Raw genomic sequence first — 14,750 nt, forward strand, 5'->3', positions numbered from 1 at the left:
CAGCTGAGTTTGAGTTTTTCACGCGTTAGTTTTTACTGTCCGTGGGAGTTTTTTTTCCCCCTACTCTGTGGAGAGGGGGAAGAGACTGAGGTAACTTGCGGTTTCCTCAGCATAAGAACTCCTCCAAGGCAACCCAGGTTCCAGTGCCATCCTATTCAAAATATTCCTGAGACAACCACTTCGCACCCGACTGTCCCCTGTCACACTGCCTCTCGAACTTTCCACAGCATTTTATTCAGCCTGCCGCCAAGCGCCACCTTCCACCTCCGCACGGCATAAGGGGTGGGGGTGGGGCATCACATTGCGCATGCGCATGTTTCCGAGCGCGCCCGCGCGCGCGCCTTTTGGCATGAATGGCTGTCAGGCACGAGGGGCGGGGAGAAAGCGTGCGAACACAAAATTGCTGCGGTGGTCGGCGGTGACGTAAAAAGGCAGCGCCGTACTTCTGTGAGTACAGCTTCCGCCGGAGGGAATATTCGCCCTTCGCAGGCATGGTGCGCTGCAGTTGCGTGTTGTTCAGAAAGGTCCGTGGCTAGTACCCCCTCAGCCTGATGTGCGAGGCCAGGTGCCCCTAACCCCACCTGAGGGTGCAGGTTTTTCGCTTTCCTCCTTCCCCACGTATTTCTTCCTGGGGGCCTCTTTCTTGCTTTTTTTCTTAGTCCTTTTAGCCTTTGGAGAACTCGGGCTTGTCCTGTAATAAGAAGGGCGTGATCACCGATCTTTGTTAGGAAGGTTGTTTGGAACAGGGTTTGAGATTTTTCAGGGCATAGTGTGCACGTGAGATGGAGGGCTGGGACTTCCTTGCCGTTTAGGCACGCGATATGGTACAGGTGGAGTGTAGGTTTGACTTTTTCTTTTGACTCAAATACGTATTTTCCTTCTTTTAAGTAGTAATATCCATAACTTGTTTTTACATATTTTTTCTTTGAATGCATTGATATAAATAACTTTTCTAAAGACGATTTTTATCGGTAAACGAAAATAGGTAACTGACTTGCCTTCTTGCGAGAAACTTAATAGTTTTGTGCACTGTGGGTTTAAGAATCGTTTTTGTAAACAATTCGCAGTTGCTTTCAGATTTAAAAACCACTATAAGATCCTTGCTAGCAATGTTTTTTGAAACCTACTGGCATTATAGTTTGATCATTATTACTAAGGACGAGATTGGGATAATCCTTTTAAGTTTGGGTTCTAAATCTTTGATAAATCTAGAGCAGTAAAAAATGTCACATATTGTAAGGAACTTTAAAAACAAGAGTTTTATTTCTGTCGGAGGAAAGGCGTGGTTAATGAAGTTTTACTTTATTCAGCTATTTTCCACAAAATAGGTGGTCAGAAGAGAGACTTGTGAAGCATAGTACTTGGGTATCTAGTGTAACGAATCCTTAAGCAAAAAAAAAAAGAACGACTACGTTTTTTAGCTGGTTGTATTATTAAAGGCTACTTGTGTAACTACTGCCATAGCGGTCACTGCCAGTCCATGTGTTTTTTTGCAAGGGAAATCTACCTCTTCACTTACCTGTGATGCATTTCTGATCTAGCCCTACTGAACTAAAGAGTAAGTTCTTAAGCTCTCAGAGAAAAATGCTCTGGCTCACTCTTAAGTTCAGTTTTATATATTCCTTCCACCCTTACTATACTGTTTTCATGACTATATTTCCATACTCAAATGAAAACCTGTTCTTTGAAACTTTGCTTTTAACTTTCACTGCAATCTCAAGTCTAGACTTGAGATTTACCAGTATCACCAAAGGAGCTTTTGATAAATGTGCTGGTTTACCCTAGTCTCATCCCCTTCTCCAAAGTATATCAGAATGGTCAGTGAGTGTATGTATTTTTTTAAAAAGTCCCCAGATGTTTTTGATACTTAAAACTATATACTAAATGACTAAAAGATGGGAAGATTATGAATTTAAGAAATTACTCTGTAAGGAATTTTGATAGCCCAGGTGGCTAAGACACAAGATCTGACCAGTAGGAAGTTCTTGATTTAGTGAGGGAAACAGAAATAAACCCTAGATGCAGTGTAGGATTTCTAGAGGCCTAATGGCAACTTACTGCAGTATTCTTGTCTGGTGAATCCCATGGACAGAGGAGCCTGATGGGCTATAGTCCATAGGGTCACAAAGAGTCAGACACGACTGAAATGACTGCACAATGTGTATACACATTATATATACATATATATATGTATGTATATAATAATAGATATATAATTAAAATTACTGAGTGCCCAGCTAAGCCAGTAGTAAATATTAAGTTGAGAAATTAAGAAATACATCAGAAAATAGGACATTTGGATGGGTTTATGATAGAAAAGAAAAAATGACATTGTAAATAGATGAAACAGCATGAGCAGAATGTCATGGAGAAGTGACAGTACATTGTGTAGTATAGAGTAAAGAGGAGGAGGCTATAGGAGGGGTTGAGTGAATGGCAATGAAACTGGAAGGGTAGGTTAAAAGCTTTAACTGTAGCACGGAGAATTTTAGACTTTATTTTGTAAACAGAAAACCGTGAATGGTTTTTGAGTAAGGGAGAAATATGTTTAGAGATCAGATCAATTTTCAGAAAAATAGCTCTGGCAGTGAGACAGAATATGTTTTGAGGAAGGAATGACTAGATGCTGAAAGACCAGTTAGGAGCTAATGTTAATGGTCAATATACTAGAGCATGTAGTTGTGCTATAAAGGAACAATAGTAGAGCTTCAGGGAGAGAAACAGGTATAAAGATTACCATATGTAGCTCAATGAGTAGAGAAGCTTTAGTTTCATTATTTGAGAAAACATTGGAGGAACAAAATTTACCTAAGGAAAAATTGATTTTGTTTTATAACATGAAAGGTGACTGTTATCCTTTCAATACATAAGATATATATTTGAGGGATTTCAAGTATAAGATACAGATCTTGTTTCAGTTGCTTTAGACTATTAAGCTTACATCTGGTGGAGATGTCCAACTCATTGGAATAGAGAATATCTCACCTGGGTGATAGTTGCTAGTACAGACTGAGAAAGTACAGGGGGAAAAGTCTGTTGAAAAGTGGGCCAGTGTCAGACCTTCAGGTTAGGAAGGACAACAATTGATAATGAAAAACAGAGTTAATATGGGAAAGTGAGATCAGACAGGAGGTAGACTAAGCAAAAACAGTAAATGTGGCATACAGAAAAACCTTTTATATTTTTAGGAGTTTTAATGGCATCAAAGAACTAGAAAAGAGTTCAAAATTGGTAAGCACTTAATGGTATCAGTTCAGTTCAGTTCAGTTGCTCAGTCGCGTCCGACCCATCATGACCCGGTGGACTGCAGCAAGCCAGGCCTCCCTGTCCATCATCAACTTCCAGAATTTACTCAAACTCATGTGCATTGAGTTGGTGATGCCATCCAACCACCTCATCCTCTGTTGTCCCCTTCTCCTCTTGCCTTCAATCTTTCCCAAATCTTTGTTTGGTATACAAATGTTCTTTTTTTCTCTTTCTTTATTAGTATGGAAACTTCATTGATAACCTGAGACTTTTCACCAAGGGAGGAAGTGGTGGAATGGGCTACCCTCGTTTAGGTGGAGAAGGTGGAAAAGGTGGTGACGTCTGGGTTGTAGCCCATAACAGAATGACTTTAAAACAACTTAAGGATAAATATCCTCAGAAACGGTTTGTGGCTGGAGAAGGAGCAAACAGTCGGTAAGTATTTACTGAATGATTTTGATTTTATGAAATGAATTCCTCCCAGAAGAAGAAAAAGTTAAAAGATAAAAATTTATTTGGAATTTGAAGTAAATAATAGCCTGAATTTGTAACTGAGCAAAAATCTACAATTTTTGTCTCTAGTTAAAATAACAGATAAGTACTAAGGTGGTTCTGAAATTTTTAAACTTTTGTCCTTCCAATGTTTATATTCTTTCACACTTCCGTTATAGAAACAGAAAATGATCTGAATCTCCACTGTTTTCTTCTGAGATTATCTTTGACAATCTTTTTAGTAAACTCTCTAGAATGTTACCTGGCTACTCCACCCGACTGCAATGCTTAAGATTTAAAGACTGTTTGCTGCTATGTCTCTTGAATGTTTTCCTTTTGTCTCTGTTTTCATTTTCTCTCTGTGAAAGCAAGATCTTCCGTTTGTTTTTTGTTATTGTCTGTTATTTTCTGTGGGACATATTATGTTGGCCTTAAAAATAGGAGTATTTTTTCTTTCATTGTAAAAAAAAAAATGAAGAAAAAAATTCTTAAACCTTCCATCAAAATACAGACTATGATTCCTCAGGCCTGTATAATTCTGTTGTTATTCTTTAGAAGGTTTTCGTACAAAGCTTAGGCTTTCTGTTCCTTTTTTGTTTTCCCTTCCCAAGCAAGTGTTTGGGTATATGTCTATATATTTTTAAAACTAATTTTCTTTATTTATTTGTGGCTATTCTGGGTCTTGGTTGCTGCAAGGGCTTTTCTCTCATTGCAGTGAGGGGGGGCTGCTGTCTAGTGGAGGTGCACGGGCTTCTCATCGAAGTTGCTTGCCTTGTTGCAGAGCGCGGGCTCTGGAACGCGTGGACTCAGTAGTTGTGGTTCCCAGGCTCTAGAGCACAGGCTAGGTAGTTGTGGAGCATGGGCTCAGCTGCTCCGTGGCATGGGGGATCTTCCTGGACCAAGGATTGGACCCATGTCTCCTGCATTGGCAAGCAGGTTCTTTACCAGGGAAGCCCCTGTTTGGGTACATTTATTTGTCACAATTGTAGATGATGGAATGTGGCACTTGCTTGGGGGATGGGTGTAAGCAAAGGCTAAGAGCCATACACAGGCTAAACAGCCTGCAACACAGAGTGAGGAACGTCCCGCGGCAACCACAATAGCAAACATTCCTGCCGCAAATATCCAGCAGTCCTCTACTTGTAAAGAAATCCTTGGAGAAACCCCTTAAATTTCTTTTGAGCATTTTTATTTTATGAATAGTCTTTATAGGGCAAATTTTGAGTTCCCTATATTAGAATTTAGTAATCAGTTTAAAGATCAGGGTGTTGTTTTGCTATTTTGTTGTTACAGGTGGGAAATAACCTGCAGTTTACATCCTAAAGTAAAATTTTTCACCATTCTATAATTTCTTTTGAAAAGTATGGTTGCTATAATTCCAAACTTACTCTGTTTAGATCAGTGGTGAGCTAAAGATGGTATATAACATTAAATGTTAAGAAAGATTTAAAAAGAACATTTACTGTGCTTGTGTGTTGCAATTTTTAGACTGTAAAGGCTTAAATCTAAAAGATTAATAAGAGCCAACTGGATGAAGGAGAGGAAAAAGCATTACAGGAAAGCTAACAACATGAAAGACCTAGAGATAGAAGACAAATACCAATAAAAGACACTAAAAGAAGGCCAGTGTGGGTGGTACGCAGAAAACATAGACTGTAGTGGAAGATGAGACTAGAAAGATTCAGAGCTTTATCATTTCTAAAATCTTTCGGTATTCTCCAGATTGTCTCCTGTCTTCAGTCTCAGTCATCACCTCCAATCGATTCTTTATCCAGTTATCTCCAGTGCTTTTTCTGTAGCGTCAAATTTGTTAATGTGAGCATCAAATTTGTTAATGTGACTTGCCTATTTAAAATCCTTCAGTGTTCCCCATCACTCTAAGATAATATTCAAACTCTTTAACATAGCATATCAGGCTCTTTGTGATCTGGCCTACAGTGTCTTCCACCCCACTTCTACTGTGCTTATGCTCAAAATAACTTATTTCACCAAATACCTAGTTCCGTTCTAATCATGTGTGTATGTGTGTGTGTGTGTATTTTTTTTCTTTCACTTTCCTGCCTTGATTATCTGGCAAAAATCTTCCTCCCCTTCCAAATTCAAGCACCACTTCCAAAATGTTGGTAACTGAGTAAGATCTTAATTGCAGATATCTAATAATGTCTACTGAAAGACTGCTTTCGTTCATCATGAAATCTAATCTCAGTAAATTGGCTTATGCTTGCTTAACTGTGAAAATGATCAAATACCATTTCAGTTATTTAAAAAGCTGTTTATAAAATTGTTTTGAAATTTAAGTGGCAAATGTTTTTATAAAGTATCTTAATAGAATATTCACTAGCAGTAACAAGAATGAAAAGTGAGTCTTGTCTTTACATTTAAAAATTGCAGCATAATCCCAGTAAGAGAGATGTTCTATTTAAATCTTTCTTTAATATATTTCAAATTCATTCATTTTTGTCAATCTAGTTCAATCAGTTGATGTTACTTGAGTATCTACTTTGTGCCAGTGACTATACTAGATGTCTAGGATAAAATGATGATCTAAACTGTTGTGTTCCCTGCTGCCTTGGAACCTAACAGTAGTCTCGTATGAGAGCAAATATTTATCAAATAAATGAACGATAGAAAATTATCACTGTGACAAGTGTTATGATTGAGAGCCTGCACATGAAAATGCATATGGCAGTTCTGACCTAATCAGAGAAACCAGGAATAAATAGGTTTTTTAAAAGGTCTGCTGCTGAGTCACTTCAGTTGTGTCCGACTCTTTGCGACCCCATAGACGGCAGCCCATCAGGCTCCCCCATCCCTGGGATTCTCCAGGCAAGAACACCGGAGTGGGTTGCCATTTCCTTCTCACATTTAAAAGGTCAAGTACTTATAATTCTTCTAACCAGAAAAAACCATTATCAACCTTTTCATGACTTCTCTAAGACTTTTCTGTGTCTTTATGCAAAGGTAATTAACTCTGTATATAATATTTGGGGATATAAAAACAGGAGCACAAAATTTAGTAACCTTCTCTTTTAACTTTTTTTTCCCATCCCAGGGAATTGTTAAGAATGCCTGAATAGTCCGATAGTATTGGAAAGAACATAAATTACTTTGTCATTCATCTATTTAATTATTGATTTTTTTTTACTGTTACTATCACAATGCAATACATGTCTTTGTGCACATAATAGTTTACATGGTTGTTCACTTATTTTTTTTTTTTAATAAATTCCCAGAAGTGGAATTACTAGTTAGAAGTTTGTACCACTTTATCCTCTCTTGAGCAGTTTAAGAATAGCCATATGAGCCTCCTGTAATTAAAGTACTCTCATTTGAGGGGATTTTTAAAAAATACCTTGTTATTCATCAATGGATTTTTCACATTTATTTGTGTTGTTGGAATGATCTCTTTCTTTCAAATATACATTATTTTAGCTTATTATCAGTTAAAATGAGTTTTAGTAGTTAGCTTGGTAACTTAAATCGTCACTTAATATTTTTATTGAGATATAATATCCTAAAATGCAAATAAAATATTTATTTTTTCTTCATTATTTGACCACTTAACATCTGCATTAGAAGAACAGGTTGATTATCTTCTTTCTATACCATTAAATTTGCTTGAAGCATCAACCATTTAATCTGGCAGGTTTTCTTTATGTTAATTTGACTTTATTTTTTTGTAGAGTTAGTGCACTGAAAGGCTCCAAAGGAAAAGACTGTGAAATTCCTGTACCTGTGGGTGTTTCAGTAACTGATGAAAATGGTAAAATTATAGGTAAGTGTACTGTAGCTTCTTATATTGTGAATGATAATGCTGTGTTCTGCTTAGATGTGCCCAGCTGTTTGCAACCCCATAGACTGTAGTCTGCCAGGCTCCACTGTCCATTGAATTTCCCAGGCACAATACTGGAATGGGTTGCCATTTCCTTCTCCAGGGGATCTTCTCCATCCAGGGATCTAACCCAAGTCTCTTATATCTCCTGCACTGGCAAGCTGATTCTTTATCATTGCACCACGTGGGAAGCCCATAAAATTGTGAGAAATGTGCACATTTTCAAAAATTGAGAGCTGTAAGGAATAGCACCTCTCAAGTTTCAGGATTTTTTTTTTTAAAAACGTTAAGTATTTTAGTTGCTAGTTTGTAAAACAGCTTTTAAAATCATTACATAAAAGTTGTTCAGAATTAGCCACTAGATTAAAAATTATTTTAAAGACAGGAATATTTACTTGGTTTTGAAAAAAATAACTAGCCTTTTCCGTCCACTAGCAAAGGTGTTTTTCCAGGGTCAGACTTTTAATAGAAACTTGATTCTGTTATTAAGCGCTTTATTAGACGTTCCTGGCTTCTGTATCTGAAAGAAGAGTGCCATTAGTGATTAGCTCCACTTATTAACCTTTGCGTTAAATATCTTCATCTCTCTTTTTAAGGAGAACTCAATAAAGAGAAAGACAGACTTTTGGTAGCAGAAGGAGGTCTTGGTGGCAAATTACTTACAAATTTCCTACCGTTGAAAGGCCAGAAGCGAGTAATTCACCTTGATCTAAAACTTATAGCTGATATAGGCCTGGTGGGGTAAGTATCATTCATATTTTTATTTTTATGCTTTCAGAGAGGTAATTCATGAAGGAAATAAATATAAATGGTAATGTGGGGGCTGCATTATTTCTTATTTGTGGAATTTGTGTGTTGTTTGTGTACTTTTAGAATATGCTGCTAAATGTAGTAGTTTTCATATTGCCAACATAGAGAGTTTCATAGTTACTGTTCATTTGTCAAGTTCAGTTCAGTTGAGTCGCTCAGTTGTGTCTGACTTTTGCAACCCCATGGACTGCAGCACGCCAGGCCTCCTTGTCCATCACCAACTCCCGGAGTTTACGCAAACTCATATCCATTGAGTCGGTGATGCCATCCAACCACCTCATCCTCTGTTGTCCCCTTCTCCTCTTGCCTTCAATCTTTCCCAGTATCGGGGTCTTTTCAAATGACCCAGTTCTTCGCATCAGGTGGGCAAAGTACTGGAGTTTCAGTTTCAACATCAGTCCTTCCAATGAATATGCAGGACTGATTTCCTTTAGGATGGACTGGTTGGATCTCCTTGCTGTCCAAGGGACTCTCAAGAGTCTTCTCCAATACCACAGTTCAAAAGCATCAATTCTTCAGCACTCAGCTCTCTTTATAGTCCAACTCTCACATCCATACATGACCACTGGAAGAACCATAGCCTTGACTAGACATACCTTTGTTGGCAAAGTAATGCCTCTGCTTTTTAATATACTATCTAGGTTGGGCATAACTTTTCTTCCAAGAAGTAAGCGTCTTTTAAGTTCATGGCTGCAGTCACCATCTGCAGTGATTTTGGAGCCCCCAAAAAATAAAGTCTGTCACTGTTTCCTCATCTATTTGCCATGACATGATGGGACCAGATGCCATGATCTTAGTTTTCTGAATATTGAGCTTTAAGCCAACTTTTTTACTCTCCTCTTTCACTTTCATCAAGAGGCTCTTTAGTTCTTCACTTTCTGCCATAAGGGTGGTGTCATCTGTATATCTGAGGTTATTGATAGTTCTCTAGGCAATCTTGATTCCAGCTTGTGTTTCATCCAGCCCAGTGTTTCTCATGATGTACTCTGCGTATATGTTAAATAAGCAGGGTGACAATATACAGCCTTGATGTACCCCTTTTCCTATTTGGAACCAGTCTGTTGTTCCATGTCCAGTTCTAGTTGTTGCTTCCTGACCTGCATACAGATTTCTCAAGAGGCAGGTCAGGTAATCTGGTATTCCCATCTCTTTCAGAATTTTCCATAGTTTATTGTGATCCACACAGTCAAAGGTTTTGGGATCGTCAATAAAGCAGAAATATATGTTTTTCTGGAACTGTCTTGCTTTTTCGATGATCCAGTGGGTATTGGCAATTTGATCTCTGCTTCCTCTGCCTTTTCTAAAACCAGCTTGAACATCTGGAAGTTCATGGTTCACGTACTGTTGAAGCCTGGCTTGGAGAATTTTGAGCATTACTTTACTAGCGTGTGAGATGAGTGCAATTGTGTGGTAGTTTGAGCATTCTTTGGCATTGCCTTTCTTTGGGATTGGAATGAAAACTGACCTTTTCCAGTCCTGTGGCCACTGCTGAGTTTTCCAAATTTGCTGGCATATTGACTGCAGCACTTTCACAGCATCGTCTTTCAGGATTTGAAATAGCTCAACTTGAATTCCATCACCTCCACTAGTTTTGTTCGTAGTGATGCTTCCTAAGGCCCACTTGACTTCACATTGCAGGATGTCTGGCTCTAGATGAGTGATCACACCATCATGATTATCTGGGTCATGAAGCTCTTTTTTGTACAGTTCTTCTGTGTATTCTTGCCACCTTTTCTTAATATCTTCTGCTTCTGTTAGGTCCATACCATTTTTGTCCTTTTTGTGGCCATCTTTGCATGAAATGCTCCCTTGGTATCTCTAATCTTATTGAAGAGATCTCTAGTCTTTTCCATTCTATTGTTTTCCTCTATCTTTGCACTGATCACTGAGAAGGGCTTTCTTATCTCTCCTTGCTATTCTTTGGAACTCTGCATTCAGATGCCTGTATCTTTCCTTTTCTCCTTTGCTTTTCACAGCTAGCTATTTGTAAGGCCTCCTCAGTCAACCATTTTGCTTTTTTGCATTTCTTTTTCTTGGGGATGGTCTTGATCACTGTCTCATGTACAGTGTCACGAATCTCTGTCTATAGTTCATGAGGCACTCTATCAGATCTAGTCCCTTAAATCTGTTTCTCACTTCCACTGTATAATCGTAAGGGATCTGATTTAGGTCATACCTGAATGGTCTAGTGCTTTCCCCTACTTTCTTAAATTTGAGTCTGAATTTGGCAATAAGGAGTTCATGATCTGAGCTATAGTCAGCTCCTGGTTTTGTTTTGGCTGACTGTATAGAGCTTCTCCACCTTTGACTGCAAAGAATATAACCAGTCTGATTTCAGTGTTGACCATCTGGTGATGTCCATGTGTAGAGTCTTCACTTATGTTTCTGGAAGAGGGTGTTTGCTATGACCAGTGTGTTCTCTTGGGAAAACTCTATCAACCTTTGCCCTGCTTCATTCTGTACTCCAAGGCCAAATTTGCCTATTACTCCAGGTGTTTTCTTGGGTTCCTACATTTGCATTCCAGTCCCCTGTAATGAAAAGGACATCTTTTTTGGGTGTTGGTTCTAGAAGGTCTTGTAGGTCTTCCTAGAACCATTCAACTTCAGCTTCTTCAGCATTACTGGTCGGGGCATAGACTTGGATTACTGTGATATTGAATGGTTTGCCTTGGAAACAAACAGAGATCATTTTGTCGTTTTTGAGATTGCATCCAGGTACTGCATTCCAGACTCTTTTGTTTACTATGATGGCTACTCCATTTTCTCTAAGGGATTCTTGCCCACAGTAGTAGATATAATGGTCATCTGAGTTAAATTCACCCATTCCAGTCCATTTTAGTTCGCTGATTCCTAAAATGTTGACATTCACTCTTGCCATCTCCTGTTGGACCACTTCCAATTAACCTTGATTCATGGACCTAACATTCCAGGTTCCTATGCAGTATTTGTCTTTACAGCATCGGACCTTGCTTCCATCACCAGTCACATCCACAACTGGTTGTTGTTTTTGCTTTGGCTCCATCTCTTCATTCTTTCTGTAGTTATTTCTCCATGACTCTTTGTGACCCCATGGACTGTAGTCTACCAGGCTCCTCAGTCCATGGAATTTTCCAGGCAAGAGTACTGAAGTGGGTTGCCATTTCCTTCTCCAGGGGATCTTCCCAACCTAAGAATTGAACCTGTGTCTCCTGCATTGCAGGCAGACGCTTTACCATCTGAGCCGCCAGGGAAGCCCAAGGGGCTTCCCAGGTGGCGCTAGTGATAAAGAACCTGCCTGCCAGTACAGGAGACAAAAGAGACACAGGTTCAATCCCTGGGTTGGGAAGATCCCCTGGAGAAGGAATGGCAACCCACTCCAGTATTCTTGCCTGGAGAATCCCATGGACAGAGGAGCCTGGCAGGCTGCAGTCCAAGGGGTCACAAAGAATCGGACACGACTGAAGTGACTTAGCACTAGCCCTAATCTCCAGTAGCATATTGGGCACCTACCGACCTGGGAAGTTCATCTTTCAGTGTCCTATCTTTTTGCAGAAAAATCAATCAAATGCAGTAGTATAAGAGGGTAAAAGAATGTTACCGGATTTTAGGAATAAAATTAGGAATCCAAAGAAACCACATCTTAAAAAGTACATAGAAAGAGTAGGGGGAAAATGACTAAGATATTCTTACAAGTTTTAATAGAGGTATTGAAGTATCATCAATCAGATGGCTAAAGACTGGTACAGGTGATCTCAGCCATTAGCTTTACATATTGTTGAGCACCATGTTGGATCTTGTAATGACCATTCGCCTGTCCTTCACTCTCTGTTTAGGAACTGTCCATTCTCAATAATGCAGACCTTACAGTGTTGTTCTCTGTCACCAGCCTCCACCTTCATCATACAGTGCTATTTAGCTATAGGGTTTGCAGTGCTGGCACCAACTGGAGGGAGATAGATAGCAAGGTAGAAGGCAGATAAAGGAACGGAAATGCTCAGCTTTGCGTGTCTCCTCTCCCTCTGTCTTTCCCTCCCAAGCTCCACTGCAGCATTCCATGACAGTCAGATGGAAAGCCTAAGGAAAAGGGAGCAGAAACTGCTGCACTACTCCAACTGCCACTTCATTCCTTGGCTTCCCATAGTTTCTCATCTCTTTTCATCTTCCTCTTCTCACATCTCACTGCTTTTTTATCACACTCTTCACTCTGAACTCCTCACCTCATTCCATGCCTGTCTAAATCTTACCAGCAGGGGCTTAGAGTTCACAGAGGCCTCATACCTGCTGAAGTTGTAACAGAGAAAGATGAGATCTTGGCATTAAAGCTTCCTATTCAGATTTAATTTTTTTTCAATAAAACATAGTTATGACGGTAATAGGTTCTGTAATACTATTGGGATGGGCAAAAAGTTTGTTTGGGTTTTTCCATAAGATGTTATGTTGTGAAAGAACTTTTTAGCCAACCCAATATATATTTTTAGGAACTTTATGGACTGGATAGGATTTTGTGGATAAGACTGAGAATCCAGCCATTCACTTTCTCGTTTTCTGGAAAAATATGTTTCAGTTTCCATAGAGATACCCTTACAGCCTAACAAGAACATACCAAGGTTGAGTAGTGAATACAAGTGGGGTGGTGATGGGAGACTCAAGTGAGACTGTTTGTGTTAGAATCTCAAATCTTCTGAAGGCCGGCTGGATGGTCTTGAATACAATATCTCTAAGCCTTTGTTTTCTCTTTAATAGAGGATGGCAGTAGTCCTGCCTTAAAAATGTTATTGCTGAGTAAGATTACATTTGCAGCATAACAGATGTCTTGGATTTATGTATGCTCAATGAGTGAATGGTAGCTGCTATCATTATCATCATCATATATTATTAACTTATTAGAGACCACATATAGTGAAATAACTAAGCTTTTCAGAAGTGGACTTCATGTTAGTTAATATCAGGCATCATGATTTTAGAGCACAATGTTTCACATGTATGCTAGTGCTTTTGATTAGGTAAGTGTTCTTAAAAAGTTACCTAATGTGAATACCAGCATAAACAGACACCCCTTAACTTTTAAGCCAGCTTCGGGAATGAACTGAGCCTTGAAAGCAAGTTATCATGTAACGAGTATACTTGTACTGCTGTGGTCAAATCTGATCTTTGCATGGGTTGGACTTCAGCCTGTAAAATCTTCATTAGGTAACTTTCAAGAAAAATTTGTTACTGGTTCTTCAATCATTAGCTTCCTTTTTCTTCTTGTATTTTGATCTCTTTGGAAATAGGTGCATTTTTCTGTGCTAATATTGTTATGAATATATGAGAATATTAGAAATAAGCAAGTCCAGCTAGTGACAGTCATGGCAAAAATGATTGCAGTTGCTTTTCAAAAAGTTACAAGAGCCTGGGTATAATAGGATATAAGAAAATACTGTTTTGCCAGGGGAAATGAGTCAAGCAATCTCGTGTAATTTTATTCTAAATTTATTGTAGAAATGTTTTAATAAGGAAGATTGTTTAAAGAACTTCATTAACAGCTTAAAATTTTTTATAGAATTCCAAGTTAATATTCGTAAAATATTTACACTATTATTCCAAATGAAAATTTGGCAGTTTTGAGAAAAGATCATTATTTGAATGAAAGCTGTGAAGACAGGGATAACATTTTTCCTGTTGGTTGCTGTATTTCTCATGCCTAGTATATTGCCTGACCGAAGTCAATGCTCAGTATTTGTTGGATGATTTTTTAAATTGAGATACACTTGACATAGAAGTTTCAGGTGTACAGTGTAATGATCTGATATTTATATATGTTTATCACCACCATGGTAAGTCTAGTTAGCATCTGTCACCACGTGTAGTTTAAAAAATTTTTTTCTTGTGATGAGAATTTTTAAAATTTACTCTCTTAGCAACTTTCAAATAGTATCTGATTATTAATTATAATCACCATGCTGTGCATTACGTCTCCATGACTTACTTATTTTACAACTGGATTTTTTTTTTCGGCTGCGCCACACAGCTTGCAGGATCAGAGTTCCCCAACCAGGGCCTGAACCCGGACCCTTGGCATTGAACAGCACAGAGTTCTAACCACGGGGTGGTTAGACCCGTGGTTAACCAGGGAATTCCCTACAGTTGGATGCTTTACTTTTTCACCCCCTTTACCCGCCTTACACCCTCCTCCCCCTACACACATTTTTCTGTGTGCTTTCATCCGTCATTGGACACCTTAGATTGCATTCACATCTTGGTTATTATAAATAGTGCTGCAGTGAACATGGGGGTGCATATATCTTTTCAAGTTAGCGTTTTGGGACTTTTTTTATAAATATCCAGAAGTGAAATTGCTGGATCATATGGTAGTTCTATTTTTAATTTTTTAAGGAATCTCCATACTGTT

General features: G+C 38.7%; 1 protein-coding gene across 1 annotated transcript in view; it reads left to right on the plus strand.

Annotated features, from left to right (window-relative positions):
* The first annotated feature begins 353 nt into the window (after positions 1-353).
* The window catches only part of GTPBP10 (GTP-binding protein 10 (putative)), a 26,841-nt gene continuing 12,444 nt past the window's right edge, over positions 354-14,750 (plus strand). Inside the window, exons 1-4 of the mRNA XM_010829007.1 lie at positions 354-524; positions 3,488-3,681; positions 7,422-7,513; positions 8,167-8,311. Of these exons, the coding sequence (XP_010827309.1) occupies positions 492-524; positions 3,488-3,681; positions 7,422-7,513; positions 8,167-8,311 (464 nt within the window). The 5' untranslated portion in view covers positions 354-491. The remainder of the gene's footprint in view (positions 525-3,487; positions 3,682-7,421; positions 7,514-8,166; positions 8,312-14,750) is intronic.

This window comes from Bison bison, unplaced genomic scaffold (assembly GCF_000754665.1).
Source record: "Bison bison bison isolate TAMUID 2011002044 unplaced genomic scaffold, Bison_UMD1.0 scf7180017864499, whole genome shotgun sequence".
In the NCBI taxonomy this organism is placed as follows: Eukaryota; Metazoa; Chordata; class Mammalia; order Artiodactyla; family Bovidae; genus Bison; species Bison bison.